This window comes from Anguilla anguilla, chromosome 6 (assembly GCF_013347855.1).
Source record: "Anguilla anguilla isolate fAngAng1 chromosome 6, fAngAng1.pri, whole genome shotgun sequence".
Classification (NCBI taxonomy): domain Eukaryota; kingdom Metazoa; phylum Chordata; class Actinopteri; order Anguilliformes; family Anguillidae; genus Anguilla; species Anguilla anguilla.
Genome location: NC_049206.1, coordinates 29589385 through 29611536, shown reverse-complemented (window position 1 = coordinate 29611536; position 22152 = coordinate 29589385). Strand labels below are relative to the sequence as shown.

The 22152-nt window shown below is 38.4% G+C and overlaps 1 protein-coding gene across 2 annotated transcripts in view; it reads left to right on the top strand.

Moving 5' to 3' along the window:
- LOC118230131 (tyrosine-protein phosphatase non-receptor type 14-like) overlaps positions 1-22152 on the top strand; it is a 71577-nt gene that overhangs the window by 8173 nt on the left and 41252 nt on the right. For both annotated transcript variants that reach the window (XM_035422933.1, XM_035422934.1), the window contains exon 2: positions 20882-21234. In XM_035422933.1, the coding sequence (XP_035278824.1) occupies positions 21064-21234 (171 nt within the window). In that variant the 5' untranslated portion in view covers positions 20882-21063. The remainder of the gene's footprint in view (positions 1-20881; positions 21235-22152) is intronic.

The window sequence follows — 22152 nt, the reverse complement described above, 5'->3', positions numbered from 1 at the left end:
AAAGCTGGACCTTGAATCCAAATTTTTACCCTGGTTTTCTTTTCCCCCAGTTAATTAACTGAGAAATTAGTGCTTCTGATTGGAAAGGTATTCACACCTGACTCCCAGGTAAAGGGAGGGTGGGAAAATCAGCAGTTCTTGGAACTTGAAGGCTGTGATCTCAGTCACAGGAGTGTATACGGACTGTTGGACGGAGGACGGAGTGTAGCACAGTGGGTAAGGAACTGGACTTGTAACCGAAAGGTCGTAGGTTCGATTCCCGGGTAGGACACTGCCGTTGTACCCTTGAGCAAGGTACTTAACCTGCATTGCTTCAGTATATATCCAGCTGTATAAATGGATACAATGTAAAATGCTATGTAAAAAAGTTGTGTAAGTCGCTCTGGATAAGAGCGTCTGCTAAATGCCTGTAATGTAAATGTAATGTTGGTGCTGAAGGCAATTTAGAATATGCAATAGCATTTTTCAATAGAAATGTTACAGGCCTTATTTTCCCTCAGTCCATCCCCAATGCTACTGTTCTGGGTCTCAGATTTCCAACAGCAACAGTAGAGGAATGTGATATTTTATAACGATATTCTGGATATAGATACCGATTTGATGGATTTTACGTTTTATTTTGTTGAGCCATAATCCAGTTGTAGATGTTACTTATTGGCCTACAAAAAATAAATACACAGTGATAAAATCTTTTATAAATCTATCCCAATATCAGGATACAATTTAACGTCTTAGCGCAAAGCCCCTAGTGGTCGGCACGCCGACGTGTCGAGATGACTAAACTCAGACATTCAGTGTTCAGCTACTGCAACCAAAGTATGAACTAAAAACAGAAACGCATTGTTTTAGTTTCATTAATAGAAGATACGCGACAACTATGCCGAATACGAAGTTTCGCAGCACCACCATTGTCGCTCTGGTTGTTCATTTAACACACACCTACTCCCTGCAGTGTCATCTGCAACTACACCCCCCACCCATGACATAATGGACAATATTGTCTATCTTGGCATTCATAAAAATATTCTTTCACCACTCAAAAATCGTATTCTGTCATAGCAACAAGATAAACCCGACAATAGCCGTAAGATATGCCAATACAGCAGTGAAAACGCTGCTCACTGAATAACGAAATAAACAAGAAAAAGTTTTTAAAAATGATACATGTCATTCTACAGTCTAGAGTTTAAGCTTTCTAATGATGTATAACCTGTAATTTTGCTTTTGGAATAGCGTTTTATAGGTCAGCGTAATCGAAAGTTTTGTTATCATTGCTTTCACTTACGTATTCACTCTGTGGTAGCAGTAAAAGACACTGCACCTAACGAAACGTTGTCAACGATTTTCGTAACTTCTTGGAAAATACTATAATTGAGGACTTCTGAGCATAGCTAAGCAATATGTTTGCTGATAGACCTAGCTGACATCTGGTGTAAGTCAGAAGCAGATAGAACTATATCATTCATTTCCTGTCTCTGTCTCTATCTACTGAAAACAGATAAGATTTCATCATTGCTATGTAAGTATTACTGCTCTAAATATTTCGGTTATATATGTTATTTTAGAAATTGAATAGGTTAGTGGTATTTTATAATGAGGATATTTCACACTGTAATGTAAGCGTTTGTTGATAGTCTAGTAGTTTTTGTGATGCATGCAACAGTGATGGTGAGAGTGTTTGAACATTGCCAAAACATGGTGGATGGTTGAAAATTGTTTTCATGTCGTCCCATCCCCATACAAGAAAACATACGAAAGTACAGTGTATAGAAATACATACAAGAGTTAATTATTACAGATTTAGGTACTGTACAGCATTGTGTGACAATATTTTTGCATTATTTTTAAATCTGATATCAATGTGTCATCTTAAACTTTCATAAGGGGCTCATTTATATTCTTTACAATGGACAAAAAGCATTATATTCATTTTTGGAGAGATTTTGGATATGTTTCTGGACCCCTAGCTATCCTAGACCACTGTACTGATGGAAAGCTTGTAATTCCCATTTGAAAATGATGCAATAGTGAGTTTCTTGAGACAAAACAGTTGATTTGCAGGAAATACGCGAATATGTTGTGATTTACAGCAATGCATAATTTAGACATTTTGGGTAGATTTGGAGCCGCTGGGTACACTACTTAGTTTTTGCTTCATAGATCTTGAGTAGTTCTACATATCCACCCTTATGTTTTATAAACTTGTGGTCAAGACGTTTTTGACCCAGGACATGTATACTGCTGTATATATGCAATCTCTCAGTATTTCATTGCAAACTAAAAAAGAGCAAATTCAATTTTGATTATTTGCCCAGACAATTGCATTTGTGGCACTTTATTTCTTCCAAAATTATGAATATGAACCAATCTAGTTAGTATTGTAAATGGTACAAATGCCTTGCTTCATTTAAGCCATTTTCAAGTCTCTGTGGTGTTCACATCTGGAGTTATAAAGCTTTAAATAGGGTACCCCCTAAATGGGCAAGGATTGGCCAGATTTGGCATGTGTGCTAAGGGGTTAATTACCAGGAAGATTCCTGGATGTAACAAACTGGTTTAGGCCAGTCTAGCTTTGGTTATTATATTGTTCATTATTGACTGTTACAGTTGTTATACTTCACTACAGTACCTCATTAATACTATCAACAATGTAGACAGAATTTAGCTTAATGCTACTTTATTAATTTGATGAAGTTTGAAGGCCTTTACAATTTGGTTCACATTGCCATGGTAATAATAATAATTAATAATTAATTGTTGGTTGGGTTAAAAGCATAGTTTCGGAGCCTATCTGTGGCTGTGACTGCATAAGTCTTGCACTAACCATCTGTGGTTGGTGCTGTAGTGGGGCCAAAAGTTTACATTCACCTAGGCTAAAGATATTCAAACTCAGTTTTTCACAACTCCACACATTTCATGTTACCATACATGTGTTTTGGCAAGTCAATTAGGGCATTTACTCTGTTCACATCAGAGGTAATTTTAAAACAATCAATTACAGACAGATTTATTTCAGCTTTAATTCACTATATCAGAATTCACCAAGGTGACTGTCTCATTAAACAGAAATTGATTTAATGACTTCTGATTGGCCAATTGTCATAATTTGGAGTTAATTGGGAGTTAATTGGCACCTATGGCTTTATTTCAGGGCCTAAATTTTTACCCACTGCCTTTTTTGCCCTTAATACCATTAAAAAATCCAAGCAACTCAGCCAAGACCTCAGAAAAAAATGTGAACCTTCACAAGTCCGGTTCCTCCTTAGGAGCAATTTCCAAACAACTGAAGGTACCACGAGCATATGCACAAAGAATTGTATGCAAATAGATACGATGCACAGACGCTGCATTGTTCAAGAAGGAGGCACAAATGAACTCTCAAGCTGAACGAAAAGGTTAAACTGAACCCCAAGACAACAACAAAGGAACTGGTGAAGGAGTTGGAGGCATCAGGTACCAAAGTATCTACATCCGCCATTAAGAGAATCCTACATAGCCATAGCCTGAAAGGCTGTCGCTCAAGGAAGTAGCTCCAAGACCGGCATAAAAAAGCCAGAATGAAGTTTGCAGATGATCACCAGGATGAAGGCCTAGCCTTTTGGAGGGGTGTTTTGTGGTCAGATTAAACAAAAATTGGAGGGATTGGTGCACTTCAGAAAATAGATGGCATCATGAGGAAGGAGGATTATCTAGAAATACTGAAGCAACACCTCAAGACATCAGCTAGAAAGATAAAACTTGGTCACAGCTGGGTCTTCCAGCAGGACAATGATCCTAAGCATACCTCCAAAGTTGTAACAAAATGGCTTAAAGACAACAAAGTGAAAGTATTGGAGTGGTCATCACAAAGCCCTGACCTGAATCCCATAGAAAATTTGTGGACTGAACTGAAAAAGCGTGTCCGAGCAAGGAGGCCCACAAACCAGACTGAGTTACACCAGTCTTGTCAGGAGGAATGGGCAAAAATTGCAGCAAAGTATTGTGAGAAGCTTGTGGAAGGCTACCCCACTGAAAATCTGATAAAAGCTGAAATAAATCTGTCTCTTAGGTATTATTTTGAAATGACCTCTTATGGAAATAAAGTTGATACGCTAGTTGACTTAACACAGGTATGGTAACATGAAATGTGTTGAGTTTGAGTTTGAATGTCTGTAAACTTTTGGCCTGAACTGTATGTACCCAGTTAGCAACACAATCAGGATAGTGATATGCTGTGTTGAAGCATTGCCTCCTTACAAGGGCATTGTGTCAGCCACAATCATCTGTTCTTATTTTGTCTTAATTTGTCTAAACAAAGCTAGCCACTGCGTGAGGTTCGACCATATCTATTTATGCAGTAAATGCATAGAGGGCTCAGCTTTGGTATAATTACTGCAGAATCATGATTTAACTTGATTTTGGATTAGATTGACTTAATCAAGTGGATGTGGTCATCACAGAGGTTTATCGCAAATTGTCATGGACTGTTCACCTTTAGTTTGTGTGACCCCAGTACAGACATACTGGTAATGTCAGAGCTGGGGCAGATTTCTACATCATCTTTATCAGCCTCACTGATGCTGGTGCACCGTGACTAACATAGGAGGACATGCCTCTGTCGTCACATGAGTTCATTTAATTGTAAATACAGTGCATTTAGAAAGTCTTCACCCACATCGATTATATTTGGTTTGTCTTGTAACATGAAATTAAAAAATATATTTTTACATATAAGTAACTTACTGTTATGTTATAATTAAATAAAACATTTAGATGTTGTATTATTTAAAAGTATGAAAAATGACTTAATTGATTTGTATTCACCCTCTTTGTATTAACAACCTATGTTTGGCCAGGTGCATTCCATTTTTTGATATCACATAAAATGTCCACCTGTGTTAATATCGAATCCACCTGTTAAATCCATTGTAACAAAATGGTTAAAAAAAATATGACACAACCCACAAACTACCAAGATCAGGTTGTCCTACCAAACCGGGGAACCAGATGAGAAGGTCAATTGTCCCTAAAAGTGAACAAGAGGCCACCTACAACACTGACAGTGTTTCAGAGCTCCTTAGCTCAACTGGGAGAAACTGTCCAGAGATCAGCCATCTCTAAAGCATTTCACAGGTTTGGGAGAATGGGTAGACAAAAGCAATTTCTGAGTAAAGCCAACATCAAGCCATGCCTAGTGTTTGCCAGAAGCCATGTGACTGACCATGAGACCTTCGGGAAGAGGATTTTGTGGTCTGATGAGACTAATTTGAACTCTTTGACCTGAAAGAAAAACACTGTTTTCTGGAAATCAAATGCTGCCCATCGCCCAGGTAACACCATCCCTACCGTCATTCATGGTGGTGGCAGCATCATACAATGGGGTTACTTTTCAGTGGGAGGGATTGGGAAGCTTGTAGCCGTGAAGGACAAGATGAGTGGAAACAAATACAGGCATGTTCGTCAGGAGAACCTGATGCAGTCCCCAGATCTGCATTTAGAGAGATACATGTTCCCATATGACAATGACCAAACACATGTGAAATGACTACAAAAGAATGGCTTAAAAACAAAATGGTAAGAACTCTGCAATGGTCCAGCCAAAGCTTTGACAAAAAAAGTTTGACCTGTAAAATGTCGTACAATCATGCTCTTATATAACTTTTCAGAGAAAAGTTGCATGGAGGAAAGGGGAAAAAAATCTTAAAACTAAATGTGCAAATCTCATACAGAAATATCTGAGGATACTCCGAGCTGTAATCGCTGTAACTACAAAGTACTGACTCTTGGGGGTGACAACAGGGGGGGTCTGGTGGGTGCATAGAGTCTGATCTTTGAAGATATAATAAGTCCCTTTAGCTGCCTGATAGACTAGCACCAAGGTTTTGTTTTAAAGGTACTCGGATTTATATCGCAGTTGTCATTGTTGATATATATATAAGTGCTATTGTTTTACTGTGCAGCACACACCCTTCTCTTAACCAGTATTGGTCACTCTGGAGGCATGTACCCTTCATTCTATTGCCTAACCACATGCAGGTGGATTGGCTCTGTTTTAATTACCTCTCTGAATGGGATAACAGCAAATGCCAGAGTGTTGCAAGTTCAAACCATTTGTAGGACACTGTTCATATATCATTGGGAAAAAAAGTGCTTAACCCACATTGTGAGTGAATACTTTCAGGTGTATTAATGCAAGTAAATTATTATAGGCTACCACAGATAAGGTAAAATGATAAGCAAATCCATAGTGTGATAAAATAATTGTCCTCTTTGTTTATGTATGACCTTGTAGCATCTATGCAAAATTGGCAACCTTAGTTTGTAGCCTAATCCAGAGTGCCAGTATTGTTTAAAAGGGGACATTTTGATTTCCACTTCATACTCAATACTGGCAACATGGGTGCACACACACATCTCCACTCACATGCATGCATGCACACAAGAACATGCACTCACCTGAGAAAATGCCTCCCTGCTGGCATTTTCTCTACCATTCTTTTGCACCATGACAGTAAAATTGCTACTCAATTACCAAACCCCTTAAACCCATCTAATTTTACAGAATGATCTGTTAAATCGACATGAAGGAGCAGCAGATGGTAATAGCAAATGTGTGGCCTACACAGATATATAAACCAAGGGTTTTCCACATAAACCATTCGTTATGAACTTCCCTAGTTCAAAGGGTATGAACAGTTTATATGAATTAGTGGTGAAAAATAATGCAAATTTATTGGTGATTTATTTATTGTATCCATCCTGGATGGTCAGTGAACAGCTGTAAAAAAGGAAAGCCAAAGAAAAGTGAATTAGAAAATATATCTAAATACTGTTAGCATAAAAGCCACCCCTGCTACAGCAAAGGTGATATACCTCCTACATGTAGAATTGACTATAACTACAGAAAGACATACTTAGCTAGCATGGACTTGCTAGTCTAACAGTAAAAATGTGAAAACATAATAAACTTTACCCTAAACTATAGAAAAATAACTTGCGCATTAGATATTTGTTTAATTAACAACAATTGCATGCATCCGAATGGACATGCTTTAAGGAATTCACCCATGAAATCATGAGCACACTTGAAATTATTGAGGGCTGCTGTGAACTGTCCCTGACACAGCAGGGCCACCATGTTGACAATAGGTATGAGAGAGAGAGAGAGTTGAATAAAGGCAGAGACAGACAGACCAGGGCAGATGGATGTCGTTTCAGCACTTCCACACAGAGGCACCCTGTGTACTTCCCAATTGGGGTTCCCTCTCTTGACCGCCCCCTCAGTGAAGGAGAGATCTGGACAGAACAAAAAGAGCTGGAGATAGAGTGCAGCCTTTTGAAGTGGGGTGTCCTGGTGCCAAGGACTGAATAAAAGCTGTGTTCCTCCATAGTAGCCAAGTGCTTTCTGCCGTGATTGTAAATTTTTAGCCATTTATATATTTAAAAAAAAGTTTTTTGTGAATCACCCCACTGTTTCACCAAGTTGGTGCAAATAATAGTGCTCTGTTGGTCTCTCTTCCTTTTCCTTTTTTTATTTAGTTAGATGGCAATAAATTCACTGACCATTTAAATAGATATTTTTTTGAAAAGAGGCAGGTGTTTCTCTGCTGAATGATTTGCTGCAGTGGGGCTAAACTTCATTTAACCAGACTGACGAGTCATGTCCTGTCTCGTTCCCAAACACCGCTGTATGCTAAAAATCCCATAAGGTACATGGAATGCGTATTGTGTAACAGAAGAGTTTATATGTGTGGCACTCTCAATTAATGTGATTAATATATTATATAATATTGTAATATACATAATATGAACAGAAACTACTTGATAAAATTTTGTTTGTTAATCAAATGTTATCTATTCTCAGCAACATGAGGAAACTACATACTCTTGTCATATCATTTCTCAGAGAGAAAAACCTCTTTAATCCAAAATTAATTAATTAATTTTTATTTTCAAAATGACGTGTCAGTTTTTGCCATTCCTGTACTTAATACTTTTTGTGCATCCTTCCTTTACCAAGATGGGAAGCATTAAGTCTTCTATAAGATTTGGTGAGGTGGAAGAACACAGCAAGTGAACTGAAACCTTTCTACTGTGCAGAATCTCTCCAGATTCATTGGAGAGGTCCTTTGTCTCGCTTGTGGACTCACTTGACTATTTTTTGTGGATTTGGACCATGACGCAGTTTTAGCCTCCTGACTGAGGCAGCCAGATTTTGGTCTCATGGTACTTCACGTCCATAATGCCATGTATCCAAACACGTTTCCCAGGACCTTTGGAAGCAAAGCAGCCTCACAGCATCACATATCCATGACCATATTTCTCAGTGAAGATTAGTTTATTTTCTGCATGACTAATCCTCACTTTATGCCAAACCTATGTCATCTGACCATAGAACCCAGTTCCAATCACAATTACCATGACATTTAGCTAACTCCAAGCCCTTGCATTTGTAGTTTGATGACAGTAGAGGGTTACTTCTGGCAGGCCTTCCAAATAGATTATTGCTATGAATTGTTGGCAAGAGACCTTTTAACCAAACATCCAGTTGTGATTCCTGGAGCATCTTTTGCATCTCAAACCATCCTCCTCATTGTTTGTGTGGGCCAAATGCACATCCTCTTCTAGGCAAGTTCATCATAGCTCCAGTTGTTTAAAATGTCTTAATTATTGCCCTGTTAGTTATTAACATTACTATTAGTGCTGATGAATATGCTTAGGCATTTGGCTGTTTTAATAGCCTAATTTATAAAGGTCAACAAGTTACATTTTCCTATTTAATTTGTGTATTTTCATGTATGTACGCCCCAGTGGAACAGGATACTGTAGATGACCACTTCAGGTCAGGTACCGCAGGTCAATATGTGGTTTTGGGTTCCATATATCAATTTTGTGATTTTCTGATATTTGACTTCATTTAATACTCCAAGTACGTAAAATGTACTAAATAATAATAAATCATAAATGGTTGTTCTAGATTATTATTTATTGTCACCACCATCTACACAAAGCAAAACTTATTTAACGGCCATTTACTCAATACGACTTATTTCCCCATTTACCAGATAGTTTATCCGAACTTTGAAAGTAGGTACAATCACACAATTCTACATATAGCTTCATAAATGAAATGGTACAAAAAGCTTTTATATCCTTTGTATTTTTAATATATTGGATACTTTTCATTTTATGTGCTATTATATCTGTGAAAACAGATGAGGTGCATTTTTGATATATATTTTCTAAATTGGTTTTTAAATATTTGTGTAAAAAAACCTGTATTTCTAACAAATGGTTTTCTCAATCTCAACTGCTGAGTTCTTACATTAAAACAAGTAAAATAACTGACTTCCAACCACTCCAAATAGTGATAGCCATAATGTGCAAATTTTAAATTGCACATGTTTAATGATATAGTACCTTATTTTAATTACCAGAAATTAAAAGTCATAATAAAAAAATCTTGTAGTATATTTAATTGGCAATTTCCATCCCCACCCCCCTCCCCGCTTTTGGCACTCCCCTTAGATGATTGGTGCCCCTCTCATACATATGGCATTCTTGGTGACTGCCTATAGCGTCCAAGCCTTCAGCCGGCCTTTCATCTGACTATAGCACTTAGTTCCAGTAATAGCTCCAATGACGTTTGGCAACAGCCTTTGACAACTTTGTGGTTGCTAACAGTAATGGCTTTTTACACGCAAAGCTTACAAAGAGACTGAAGGTGGTGTGAAGATATGAAAGTCATATTGAGACTTTGTTACTCCAAGATGCAACTAAATTCTGTAGTTCTTGAACTGTGGTCCCTGGGTTGTTATTTGTCTCCCAAAGCATCTTTCTCACTGTTCGTGGGGACTGCATGCACTTACATTTCATCTGGAAGAGTTAGTAAGTTTGTTCCACATGTTTGAAACCTTTTGATTATTACCTTAATACTTTGTGGCATGTTTAAACAGTATTTTGTGTACTTATTACCTGACTTGTGTAGATGACTTTGACTTCCTCCATGGTTATGGATGACAGCTTGGATAAATACTTGGGCATTACCTCTTTCTTATACTTTAGTGATCTACAATACAGTTACTTAAGACTTAATTAACTTAATTACATTACATTTATTTAGCAGACGCTTTTATCCAAAGCGACGTACAAAAGTGCATATCTTGGTCATTGGACAACTACAAAACACAGGTTCAATAAGGTACAGAACTAATTTCGTACAGCTATTCATAGCCAAGAACACAGTTCAGTTCACGCAGAGAACATTATTCTGACCTAACTTATGCCAAGCCAAACTAGGGAGAAGAACAAGCTACAATATTAGGACAATACAAATTACAAAAAGTGCTGGAATGGGGGTACATGTAACCCCCATGAGTATCATGAAAGGGGGGGTTTAAAGTGAAATGATTCACAGATTGGTGGCAGTTAGTCCTGAAGAGATGCGTCTTCAGACCATGGCGGAAGATGGGTAGTGAGGGAGAGGTTCAAAGAGGGACAGTGAGTTCGTTCCACCACTGGGAAGCTAGGGTGGAGAGGCTCTGTGATCCCTTTACTCGGGTGGGAGAGGGTGCAAGGCGCCGGTAGCCAGTGGAGTGACCTCAGCAAAGAGAGAATTTGGGAAGGTTGAAGATCAGTCGGGCAGCAGCATTTTGAATAATCTGTAGTGGCTGTATGGCACAAGCTGGCAGGCTTTCAAGGAGAGAGTTGCAGTTATCAAAGCGGAAGGTCACCATAGCCTGGACAAGGATCTGGGTGGAGTGGGTAGTCAGGTATGGTTGAATCCTCCTGATGTTGTACAAAAGGAATCTGCAGGACCGTGATGTTGCCTTGATGTGCTCTTTGAGGTCCAGCTGGTCATTCAGGACCACCCCCAGGCTCTTTAAAGAGTGAGAGGCAGTCACTGTGGTGCCATCAACCGTGATTGAGAGCTCACATAGTAGAGAGGTCTTGTATGGGAAGAACAGCAGCTCAGGTTTGTTGAGGTCGAGCTTCAGGTGGTGGCTGGCCATCCAGGTTGAGATGTCAGTCAGGCAGGAAGATATTTTTTCATCAACCTGTGAGGCAGAGGGGGTGAAAGAGAAGAAGAGTTGTGTGTCATCTGAATAACAGTGATTGGAGATGCTGTGTGAATTAATCACTGAACCAAGAGATTTGGTGTATATGGAGAACAGCAGAGGACCTAGTACAGATCCCTGTGGTACTCCCTTAACAAAGGGATGAGGAGCAGAGGCAGACCCCATCCAGGTGACCCGATAGGACCTATCTGCAAGATAGGAAGGCAACCAAGACAGGGCGGTCCCAAAAAAATGCCCATCTCAGCCAAGGTGGAGAGGAGTATTTTGTGGTTGACCGTGTCGAATGCTGCAGACAGGTCAAGGAGGATCAGGACAGAGGAGAGGCGTGAGGCTCTTGCAGTGGCGAGTGCCTCCATCACAGCCAGGAGTGCAGTCTCTGTTGAGTGCCCGGATCAGAAGCCAGACTGGTGATTATTATTCCAGTTATTCCCAGCAGTACCACAAATTTCTGTCACACTCCCGATAAACAGCAAAGGTTCCACTATAGGGTGGACTTACAGTTAAATGCAGTCTATATTGAGTGATCCATGTCGGAATTGCTTCCCCTTTGACATAGTATCCCCATTTTAGTGGAGCAAAAGTAATTGGACAAATTAACATAATCAGAAATAAACTAGTCATACTTGGTACCTGGTTGTAAATAGCCTACTTTGTATTTGATGACTGCCTGAAGTCTGTGAACCGTAGACATCACCAGATGCTGGGGATATTCCCTGTACTGTACCTATATTCAGTTCCTGTTGGCCTTCAGTCTTGAATTCAACAAGTGAAATGAATGGTCAGTTGGATTCAGGATGGGTGATTGACTTAGCCATTGAACAACATTTCTATTTGTGACCCTGAGATGTCTTGGATGCTTTAGCAGTATGTTTGTGGTCATTGTCCTGCTGCAAGGTGAAGTGACGTCCAATTAGTTTTGAGGCATTTAGCGCATCTGAACAGATAAGATGATTCTGTACACTTAAAATTCATCCTGCTGCCCCCGTCAGCATTTACATCATCAACTAGAAGAGTGCACTCAGTAGAGTGCAGATCTCCGCCAGGCATTCTAAACGGAAGCAGTTGTTGATCACTTGTGGCATAATACATAATACTACTTCAACCATGGGGGGGGGGGGGGGGGGTGCTTTTGATCCTTTTCTTTCTCCACACTTTCCTCTTTCCATCACTTCGGTACAGGTTAAAATTTGTCTCATCTGTCCATACTAAGGCATTGTTCCAGAACTGCTTTACTGGCATTGACACTTATTTTTGTCCTTGTGTTGTGTGAATGCAAAATTAAGATCTGCAATTAACTGTAGACTTTTGTTAGCTCCCTTATGAATTAACTAATGATGCAAAGACGCACAGCCGGCCAAAACACAACTAAAATGGGGAGTATTAAAAGGGCTGTAATTCCGACACAGGTCACTCTGTGTGGATGTAAATGTCCTCCACAGTTGTCCTACATATTTAAAACAATACAAATTGTCACTGTTTCAGTACTTTTGCAGTTAACTGTCTGTATATCTTTACAAATGCAATCCAGAATGTTCTGCTGTGCTGTTTCCTGCATATACTTTGCCACATGCATGTTGTTGTTAACATATTTAGAACCTGAAATATCAATCTTAAGAAACCCTTTAAATGATTTACCAATAATTTGTAACATTTAAGTTATAAAGCAGATTTGATCAAATGTCTGGTTAAAATGCTGACCTGCTTGTCTTTCAGAATTATGACAGTTTGATCTCGAGCCAACTTCCAGAAATAAGCATGCATAGTCATTCAAGAACAGCCAGTGTTAACTTGTATGCAGAGCAATCCAGAACCTGGTAGTCCTCAAGCAGTCTGAACAATAGAATGCTGTCAAGGCTGTCATAAATACAGTATACTGTCAAGGCTGTCATAACTATGATAAAAATATTAATTTTAAATGAATTGTATTAAAACGCCATATAAGGTCATGGTTTGTCCACAATAGTTAAAGAAGTTACATTTTTTTTAAAAAGAATGTTTATTTTTAAATGTGAACATACATTTTTCAAGTGCTCTATAGACCAAATAGAGGACCAATTGAAATGATTAAATGCAACAGCCTATAAATGTATTTAACTCGAAGGCTGTTCCTAGCTGCTAGCAACTACCTGTTGATTTTGATAAAAACTTTAAGCACTTGTTACTGTTTCTAGTCAGGCCGGGTTAAGACAGAGTGGGCCCTGGGGCTACGACAGCCTTCAGGGCCCCCCACCCCCAAAATAAATAAATGAATACAAATTTGATCCACAGAAAAGCATAAATGCTAGGTTTAGGCCTGTTGCCTTAGTTACTTACTAATAAAATGTAGCAAAATCCAGAACTGCGAACATCTGTGAATTATAGCTGCTATCAGACAACTGTGCACAACGGAGAGCAACAGCCTACCTAACATGAACACATAATCAATACATAGCTCACGCATGAAGAACACATCCATTTTTAGTTGCAGTCAGTTGCAACTCAACAGTATAATCTGTAGCACAATTTGACTCAATCTGAGTCAAATCCAAATAAAAATGAACAGCAGTAATTAAACGCAGGCCTACACAGCGGGAGAGCCACCTGCTCAGCCTTTTTTGTCCCATGGTCATCTCATTTTGCTCTTTAGCAGTCACAGTTTAGAAAATTAATGCTCCCCCGATGCGTTAGTCACAGGCAAAGTTAGATACAGAAAAATAGATTCTTTTGGCAATGTAAGCATTCAGTAAAACGTGTAGAACATTCCTTTTCCTGTTTGTTGCGCCTTCTTGTGGATCATTGGTGGCTAATCGATTATATCCGCTAAGTTTTACATCTGGAGGGAATTGTGTTTGTGTGTTAGTGTGTGCATGCTTTACTGTGCTGTGCTAGCGAGCTAAAAACAAAACACAGCATACACTGGTGATTGCAGAGAACACTTGTTTTACATTAAACATCTGAACACTGAGCTAACTAATCAGTTTGGCGTAAATATGTGCAATCTTTATTAAATTTAGCATGTGTCTCCACTAGGCTATATTTGCTATGATTTTGCTATGACAGTAGCCTATAGCTATTTGCTGGTATCGGGCAGTAACATTTCCAATGCATTGTAAACTTTATTACGTGATGGTAGTGGTGGTTTTCCGGATATTAGTCTGAGGGTGTGTCCCAAATTGCATACGCATCATGTTTTTTTGCGGCTAAACGCTACTACTCCGGCATGCCAAAAAGATAAAAATGCAAAAGAGAAACAATGGTAATGCTTGTGACGCCAATATTTCTGAGTGCCTTTAAACATTTTTATTTTATTAGTAACGTGTTCATTTTTACTTTGGGGCCAGTCTATGGCCCTTATTGTAGGGTCACTGGGCAGCAGCTCTTGTTGCCCATTGGGATTAGATGGCTGGGGCTACAGTTGCGCATGTTATTTCAATTATTGGTTAACACTTTACATTAAGTTGCAGCTATACCTGTGTAGTTAAATTCTAACTAATTTGGTAACAAGGGGTTATTACTCAGTAAGTCCATCGTAGGTAACATGAGACAACATTTAGCAGTATTCTTAATTACACATTAATATTTTGAACTGTTGTTTCTACACTCATAGAATTATCTTCATGAGACATAACATATAAACCTTGCCAGATTCATAACATTACACATAACACAATTTCCTAACCTGTCTTTGTGATATATAATGATTTCATTTTAGCAGGACTGATGTAACAGGGCTGGCTTTGTTTCACATGTAATTAAGAATACTGCTCACTGTTGTTCACTATTACCTATGTTGGTGTTACTCCATAAAAACTTCTTGTTACCAAATTAGTTCCAAATTTACTGTACGGGTATAGCTGCAACTTAATTGTTGCACGAGTTCTATTAATTCATTTAATAAATTGACGTTCAAAAAACTTTTTTTCAATAACTTTACTGTGACTGCTCCATGACTTCAGCCAATATTTTCCCAGCATCACTGATCAGTAATCTGTAGTATCTGTAGTATTTTCCCCTTAGAATTCACCAAATTATTTCACAGTTGTTCTTCTTTGGGGGTATGTCCCCAGATGTCCTCCTAGAGGATTGCAGTTCTCAGGGTCTATGTATTTCAACCCCCACACCATTAAAGTTATGCCCTTGCATTATTAAATGTAAATTCATTTTTTAAATCTCCCTCTGTGAAATTCAAACAGGGATATAATGGAAAAATTAGCAATGTAATCCCTGAAATAATATGTAATGTATGTAAAGTAAATATCGTACAGTAATGTGAGCGATTAAATTAATTAATTATTATTATTATTATTATTATTATTAATAATAATAATAATAATAATAATAATAATAATAATGATAATAATGATAATCATAATCATAATAGTAATAATAATAATACTAATAATATTATTATTAGTATTAGTAGTAGTAGTAGTAGTAGTAGTAGAAACAGTATAAGTAGCAGTGGCAGTACAGTTATTTTAGAAAAAGTATTCTTTAGATGAATTATTTAATGGAACATCAAATCAGCACATTCATATCTTGCTCTCAGTTTTGGCTTTTCACACCAATTTTTTGCTTGGCTAGATTTAGACAGTTTTACTTTTTTTCACTGAGATTGAGAAAATACAATTTGTTTTGGCTGTGGTGTTCAAAAATGAACCAACAATAAACAACCTAAAATGTCCTAAATAAAATGGGTTTGTGGCATGCACTGCCAGCAAACCTGCATTATAAGTGAAACATAATGACCGAGAATATAAAAACAGGATATATGGGTGTTTTCTTTCCTTTGTTTATTTTTATGCACTGCATACCTATGGTATGAAACCCCAGTTTTGGAGAGAAAACAGTCACCCACCAAATTCTTCTGGATTGTTACCAAAAAAGACGATAAATGTATGTATACATCATAAAACTAGCCAAATTGGAAATAAAGATAAAAAACAACTTTCCTTTCTTGGCTACCCCTTGTATTTTCTGTACCACAAAATTACAAAGTGCAAATTTATATACTGTGTTTATGCAAGCTTTAAATAAATCTGACAAAGAACATTATGGCAGCTTTTATGTAATGTTACTGTTGCGTCAGTACCCAGCCTCTGTGAAGGATTTGAGTTTTGTGTGGTTTCATTGTGACTTCTTGGGAAAGGGCAAATAATGCACATAATTGCCAGCCCCGTAAAGCAGTCATGAGTGTCTGGTTCATAGTTAACTGTTTTTTGGGATGAGGTTTTTCTGCCAGTTCTGATGACATGATGACATTATCTGTTTCTCAAGCACAATCCGTGAGAGCTTGACAATATTTGAAGTCATATGTATGCTGAAAGGGAGAGAAATCTTCCAATAATGTACTCTGTGAAACATGATCATATTGCATTTATATCGATACAAATATGTGTAGAAATCAAGAACATTTTCACATTGATTAGTTTAAAAAAATGGTTGGTTATGATTCTCCCCAAAAGCACTGCAAATATACATTTTAAACAACGCAGTGATATTGAATTGTGGTACATAGTTGCACTATCATTGATAGCTTAGTAATCCATTGGTTTGTCCTGTTTTCTGTTAATGTGTTATACTGATGTAAGGGAAAAATTAAATTCAGTCATTTAGTTCACATTATGAAAAAACTTTAAATAACTGGCTTTTCAGTTGATGACAAGCACTTATTGATGACAAGTTCTCCATCAGATTAGTGCTGGTTTTTGTTGAAGGGCAACAGTTCTTCACCATTTCCCTGTTTCTGGCTCTCTTTTACAGCCTTGTTGTCTCTCTCTCTCCCTGTTTGCCTTTCTGTAGTCTCTTTCTCTCTCCCTCTTTCCTTATCCTAGGTCTCATTTTCTCTCCTTTTCTCTTGCTCTGTGAGTGTGTTTCTGTCTCCCCCTCTTTGTTTCTTCCTCTCTTGTTTTTCACTTGCACACCCTGCTCTCCTCTGCATACTTCTGTCAGGTGTGCTCTGTTTTTCCAGTCCTGGAGAAGAATCTGGGCTGGGATCCAAGCCGACACTCAGCACCCCACTGCTGTACTCCAAACAAGAAGCAACACATTCCCCATCCCTCAGTTCCCTACATTTTCCCCCACCAGGGCCTTGTTTACATTCTCTTTCCGCTCTGGATTGGAATGCCAGTCCTTGGACCATTTTGTTTTTGTATAAATAAAAGCTTTTAGTCTAATCGGGGTGAGGGGAGGGGGAGGGGTTGGGGGGGTTTTGGGTTTTTTGGCACCTCAGCCCTGGACTGGACCAGGACAGCTAATTTATTCTTCTAACTCAAGTTATGGCTACTTTTCATTTGCAATTCCATCTCCTGTTCTTTGTCTTTAGCAATGCGGAGTAGTCAAGAAATGCACAAACTGTGAATGGACCTTGCACAGATCTTGTATGTGATGATCCAATTAAATGTAGGAAATACATTTTTAAACCATTAGATTATCTTGTATCATAATGCTAATAAAATGAGGGTTTGCATGGGTAGTTTTCTTTACTGTCTTAAGGATTGGAGTGATTATAACCTTGCAAGTGTGCCCATGTAAGATCACATCATTGATTCAAATTGTCATTTGATATTTTTGTTATATAGTTTTTATTAGCTGGGACCGCAGCTCTATAGCTCTGTCTGTCGGTCGGTCGGTTAGTTGGTTGGTCGGTTAGTCCACAAAAGTGTCCCACCCCATAGTGGCCACAGTTTTCACCCCAGGAGGCTGAAATTTGGCATGGAGGTTGGTCATGAGTCTGAGTAACTTTCAGGCCGATTGACCAAGAGGGGGCGTGGCGATGGGCATGGCCTATCACAAAAAGGCGCATAACTCCCGAATGGATTTACAGATTTGCAAGATTTTGTGGAAAGTTTGTTATGAACCAAAGAAGAGGTCATGTGTTTGTGTGAGGGTGTGTGCGTGGATGCATGCACACATGAAGGCGTGTTGGGTCGCAGCTATTGCGGATTCGCGCTTGTTGTTGTTATATGTAGTTATTATTATTATTATTATTAATATATAAGATGTAGCGGTATGTGCATTACATTACCACCATAAGGGACCAAGTATGTTCTCTTTACTTCAAAGTAGTCCATGCATGACTGATTCATATTCACCATTGTTCCCCTTTACACATGAAAGTATGGTCTAATGACTAATCCAGGGTTTTCATTCATTGTACATTTTTTAAAAAGTTCTTCTGAACTTTACAACTACAGAGTAATTGCATGCAATGTCTTTGTATTTGATGATCTACTGATCATACAGTGCTCTATTCTCCTCACTGTAAGAGAGAGTAAGTTCAAAAGAAATGGATACACTCTAGAAAAGAGCAAACCATTCAAGTAGAGATATATTATTGCTTTGGAGATGATCTTTGAGAGCGTCTGGCTTAAGATGAACTGGATTTTGGAAATTATGCTATATTATGTTGTTCAAAGCTATTAGGCTAATGCTTTTATTGACAGATTCAGGACCCTCAGAAGTGGTGTACCATAAAACCTGTGACTCCAGCTGTGCTTTAGCATTGAGCTAAACCATAATGCTATTGAAGCCATGATCGGTGCAAGATCCAAGTTGGGCTTCGTTTCACAGAGGATTAACATTAAGATGTTATCTTTTATGCAGATATTATGGTGTATTTAGAATAAATATGTTTATAAAATAACTTTTTCAAATTAGTCAAATATAAAGACAAATATCAATGCTGTTAGTGTGTAGTTCATCCATGGCGTTACAGTATTGGAGGAATTTGAAGTTGAGTTGGAAATAGTAGTAGCTTTCATGGCATTTGTATTATAGCCTTGTTAGTCGTATAGTCTTGTGTGTATATATAAGAAAACTAGCCTATAAAGGGTCAGAGAGGAACCACCCCTAGAAAGCACTTCATTTTCTGCAGTACGACTGTGCTGTTGCACACCAGCCTTATGTTCCAAATTCAGCATTATTATAGGGTGGCAACCCTGAAATCTGACCACAATTCTGACTTTAAACTGTTAGACTCCTCTGTGCTGCTCACATGAAAACACAGTACAAAAGGGCAAGATTGACATTAGGCGTACATTGGAAAATAATATATGTAACTATATATATATATATATATATATATATATATATATATACACAACATAGATCTTGCAATGTATCCTTATTGTACATCCTGAGCAGTAAAAGATTCTTTTCACGCTGATTATATAGCAAGTACCTACAGCCACCTTTTATTGTATACAGTATTCCATATTGCTTTGTATAACCTCTACTGCCCTTGTATAGATGCCTGATGGACAATGGGCATTTTAAATTAATACCACAATATTTTTTCAAGTTTTAGCAGCTCTGCTGGAATAGCCTGGTGAAACAGGAAGGTGTGTAGTACTCTAATCGGATGATGTCACTCTCAGGACTGAATTTTGGACAAGTTCACACATCTCCTACCTGGCATTGATAATGCAACATGTACAGGCCGGCAGAATATCAGCTCAGATTTAAATATTATTTACCTTGTGAGTATATATTTGCATTTAATGTACAACAGTATACAGTTCCAGTTGTATGAAACAGGGAATTCAGGATTCACAATAAGCTGTGCTTTAGAAATGCACCGATATTCACAATATCTTAGCTTCTTCTGGTAAATGATAATGACAAGGAGACTTGGTGTTATTACTGAACTGTAGGTCACTGATTTTCATAATAATAATGAAACATGTTTAGAACTAGAACTACAGTACTTGATCTGGCTTATAAACAAATTATTAAATGCGAGTTTTACAAACAGGACAGTGAGCCAAAGACTATTCACTATTGATTTAAAATATGATGAAAGTTTTAGGTATGTTTTTAAATATTTCCTCACATTAAGACATAGGGATCTTTGGGATGTTTGTTGGAAAGTAATTTAGCAGCCTTTTCTCATCATGATGTAAATGAATCATTTTCTACAGACATTTGAAGTAGATGAACAGTAATGTGGCAAATTGAAGACTCGTTAATATTTCATTTTAGGCACCTGAAATCATCAGGGCCATGGTGCAGTAACAGTTACTGTTTTCTGTAGCAGAATGCACAGGGGCAGTCTTGAAAGGGGAACTGCCCTACCCTCAGAATGCTCTTGGATTTAAATCTCAGCTTCCATACTCCTTCAATCATGTAAAATACGCCGACCCCCCCCCCCCCCCACAATGGTTTGCCTTCATGAAAAAATTTTTCTTATCATTGATGTGATAACACTTGTGTGTGTCTTTTGAATAGGCAAATATCTTGTAATTGTGGTCAATTTATTGCTTTCACAAACGTTAACACATTAGGAGCTTTGAAGCATTGTTTTGGGTTCATCTGAGCTGCAGCCACTCTATTTTCTACTATGGGGTTAAACGGAGGTGTTATACTTGGGTGACGTAATTGTTTTGGGTGTGGTTCTGTACATTTTCTATGAAGTATTATATGTTACGGTTTGAAAATGAGAGAGGTCAGTTATTCTTAAGGTTTTTAAAAATGCATTACAAACAAATGATTGATAAGGGCTATGTTTGTGGTTTCCCCAAAGTATTAATGGCAGAGGTCCTACACGTCTGCTAAACTCATGAGCTCCTCTGCAAATGACAGAGATAATAAAACCTCAGACTCAGTCTCCATAATAATATGTTGAACAATGAATGTGTGCTATTTAACTAAATTGGCATTGTGTAGTCTTGTTTTCACCAGGTCAAGTGTTGGCTATAAAATGTGAATTCCACAGCTTGCTTCATGTCGCTGCTGCTAACCCTCTGAGGCACTTCCCCCTCTACCCTTCCCCTGGGGGGGGGGGCCCTGATGTTAAAATTTTTGGTCCTCAGCATGGACTCAAGAGTCTCTCCCTTTCCCCACAGGAGGGAGCGATCTTCTGCAATCGCTGGGAATGGGACAGATCTTTTCTGCTTTGGAGACATCTTGACTTGGGGGAGCAGCTGAGTGACGAAGAGGAGGTAGGCGTCCTGAAGCAGAGGACACCCCCACCCACGGAGCCTCGTCCCTTTGCCCCTCCCCCTGCACCTCAGCCCCTCCCTGAACCATGCCTTTCCGGCTCAAGCCCTGGCGCACCCGGCGCTACGTCTTGAGCAAGAACTGCTTTGTGACGCGCATCCGTCTTCTGGACAACAACGTCATTGAATGCACGCTGTCGGTGGAAAGCACAGGCCAGGAGTGCCTGGAGGCTGTTGCCCAGAGGCTGGAACTCAGAGAGGTAAGGGTATACTGGAAATTAATATATGTGAATGTGTTTGAATGCGTGTGTGTGTGTGTGTGCGCGTGTGTGCATGTGTTTTATTTTATTTATTTATCTACAGGATGAAGACAGGAGTTTCATTGCTATAATGTTAAAATGTGTCAGATATATGTTCATAGCACTTGTTTATTTTAAAACATGTCCCAGGATTTGCTTTAAAATAAAAAGAAAAAAAATAAAGTATTAGTCATGGTAATAATATGATAATCTACATATGTATGTCTGAGAAATATTAAAATAAAAGAAAAATATATTGAATAACAATAATAGGCAAGCCTAGTTCTGCTGGGCTCTGGATACAGCCTGTGGGGAACATTGTCTGTCAGAAATTGGAACCTTTGACCCATGACTTTGTGTCACATAGGTTCCAGAAGACTTCCTCTTTATTCAAAGTCAAAATTGTATTACTTTTTATTCATGTTTTTTCAGTCAATAATGAAAAGTCTATGAATCCAAGGTATGGTGTATGGTGAGTGCCATACCTTGCCATACCTCAACAAGGTCTCTGGCTATTGATAGCCAACTAAGCTAGCTGCACTATTAAATGGACATTAGTGAAGTAGCTAGTTAGCATATTAGCTCCTTGTAACTAGCCATTGAGCCGTAATATAGAAACTAGTGGCATATTTACTAAGCATGCCGCAAATTATCGTCAGTGCTGCAAAATTCTGCGTTACCGTATGTTTTCAGTTTAGCGGGGTATTTACTAAGACTAGTTATGTAAATGAGCACACCCGCAGCAAGTTCATTTAAATACACGGCTGGTATTTAAATCTTGCGTATATATGGCAGGAAAGCAACATTTTGGTACAGCTCCATTGCTGGTGAAGTCGGGTTTTGGACAGGTGTCAGGATCCATGGATGCAATGATTAGAC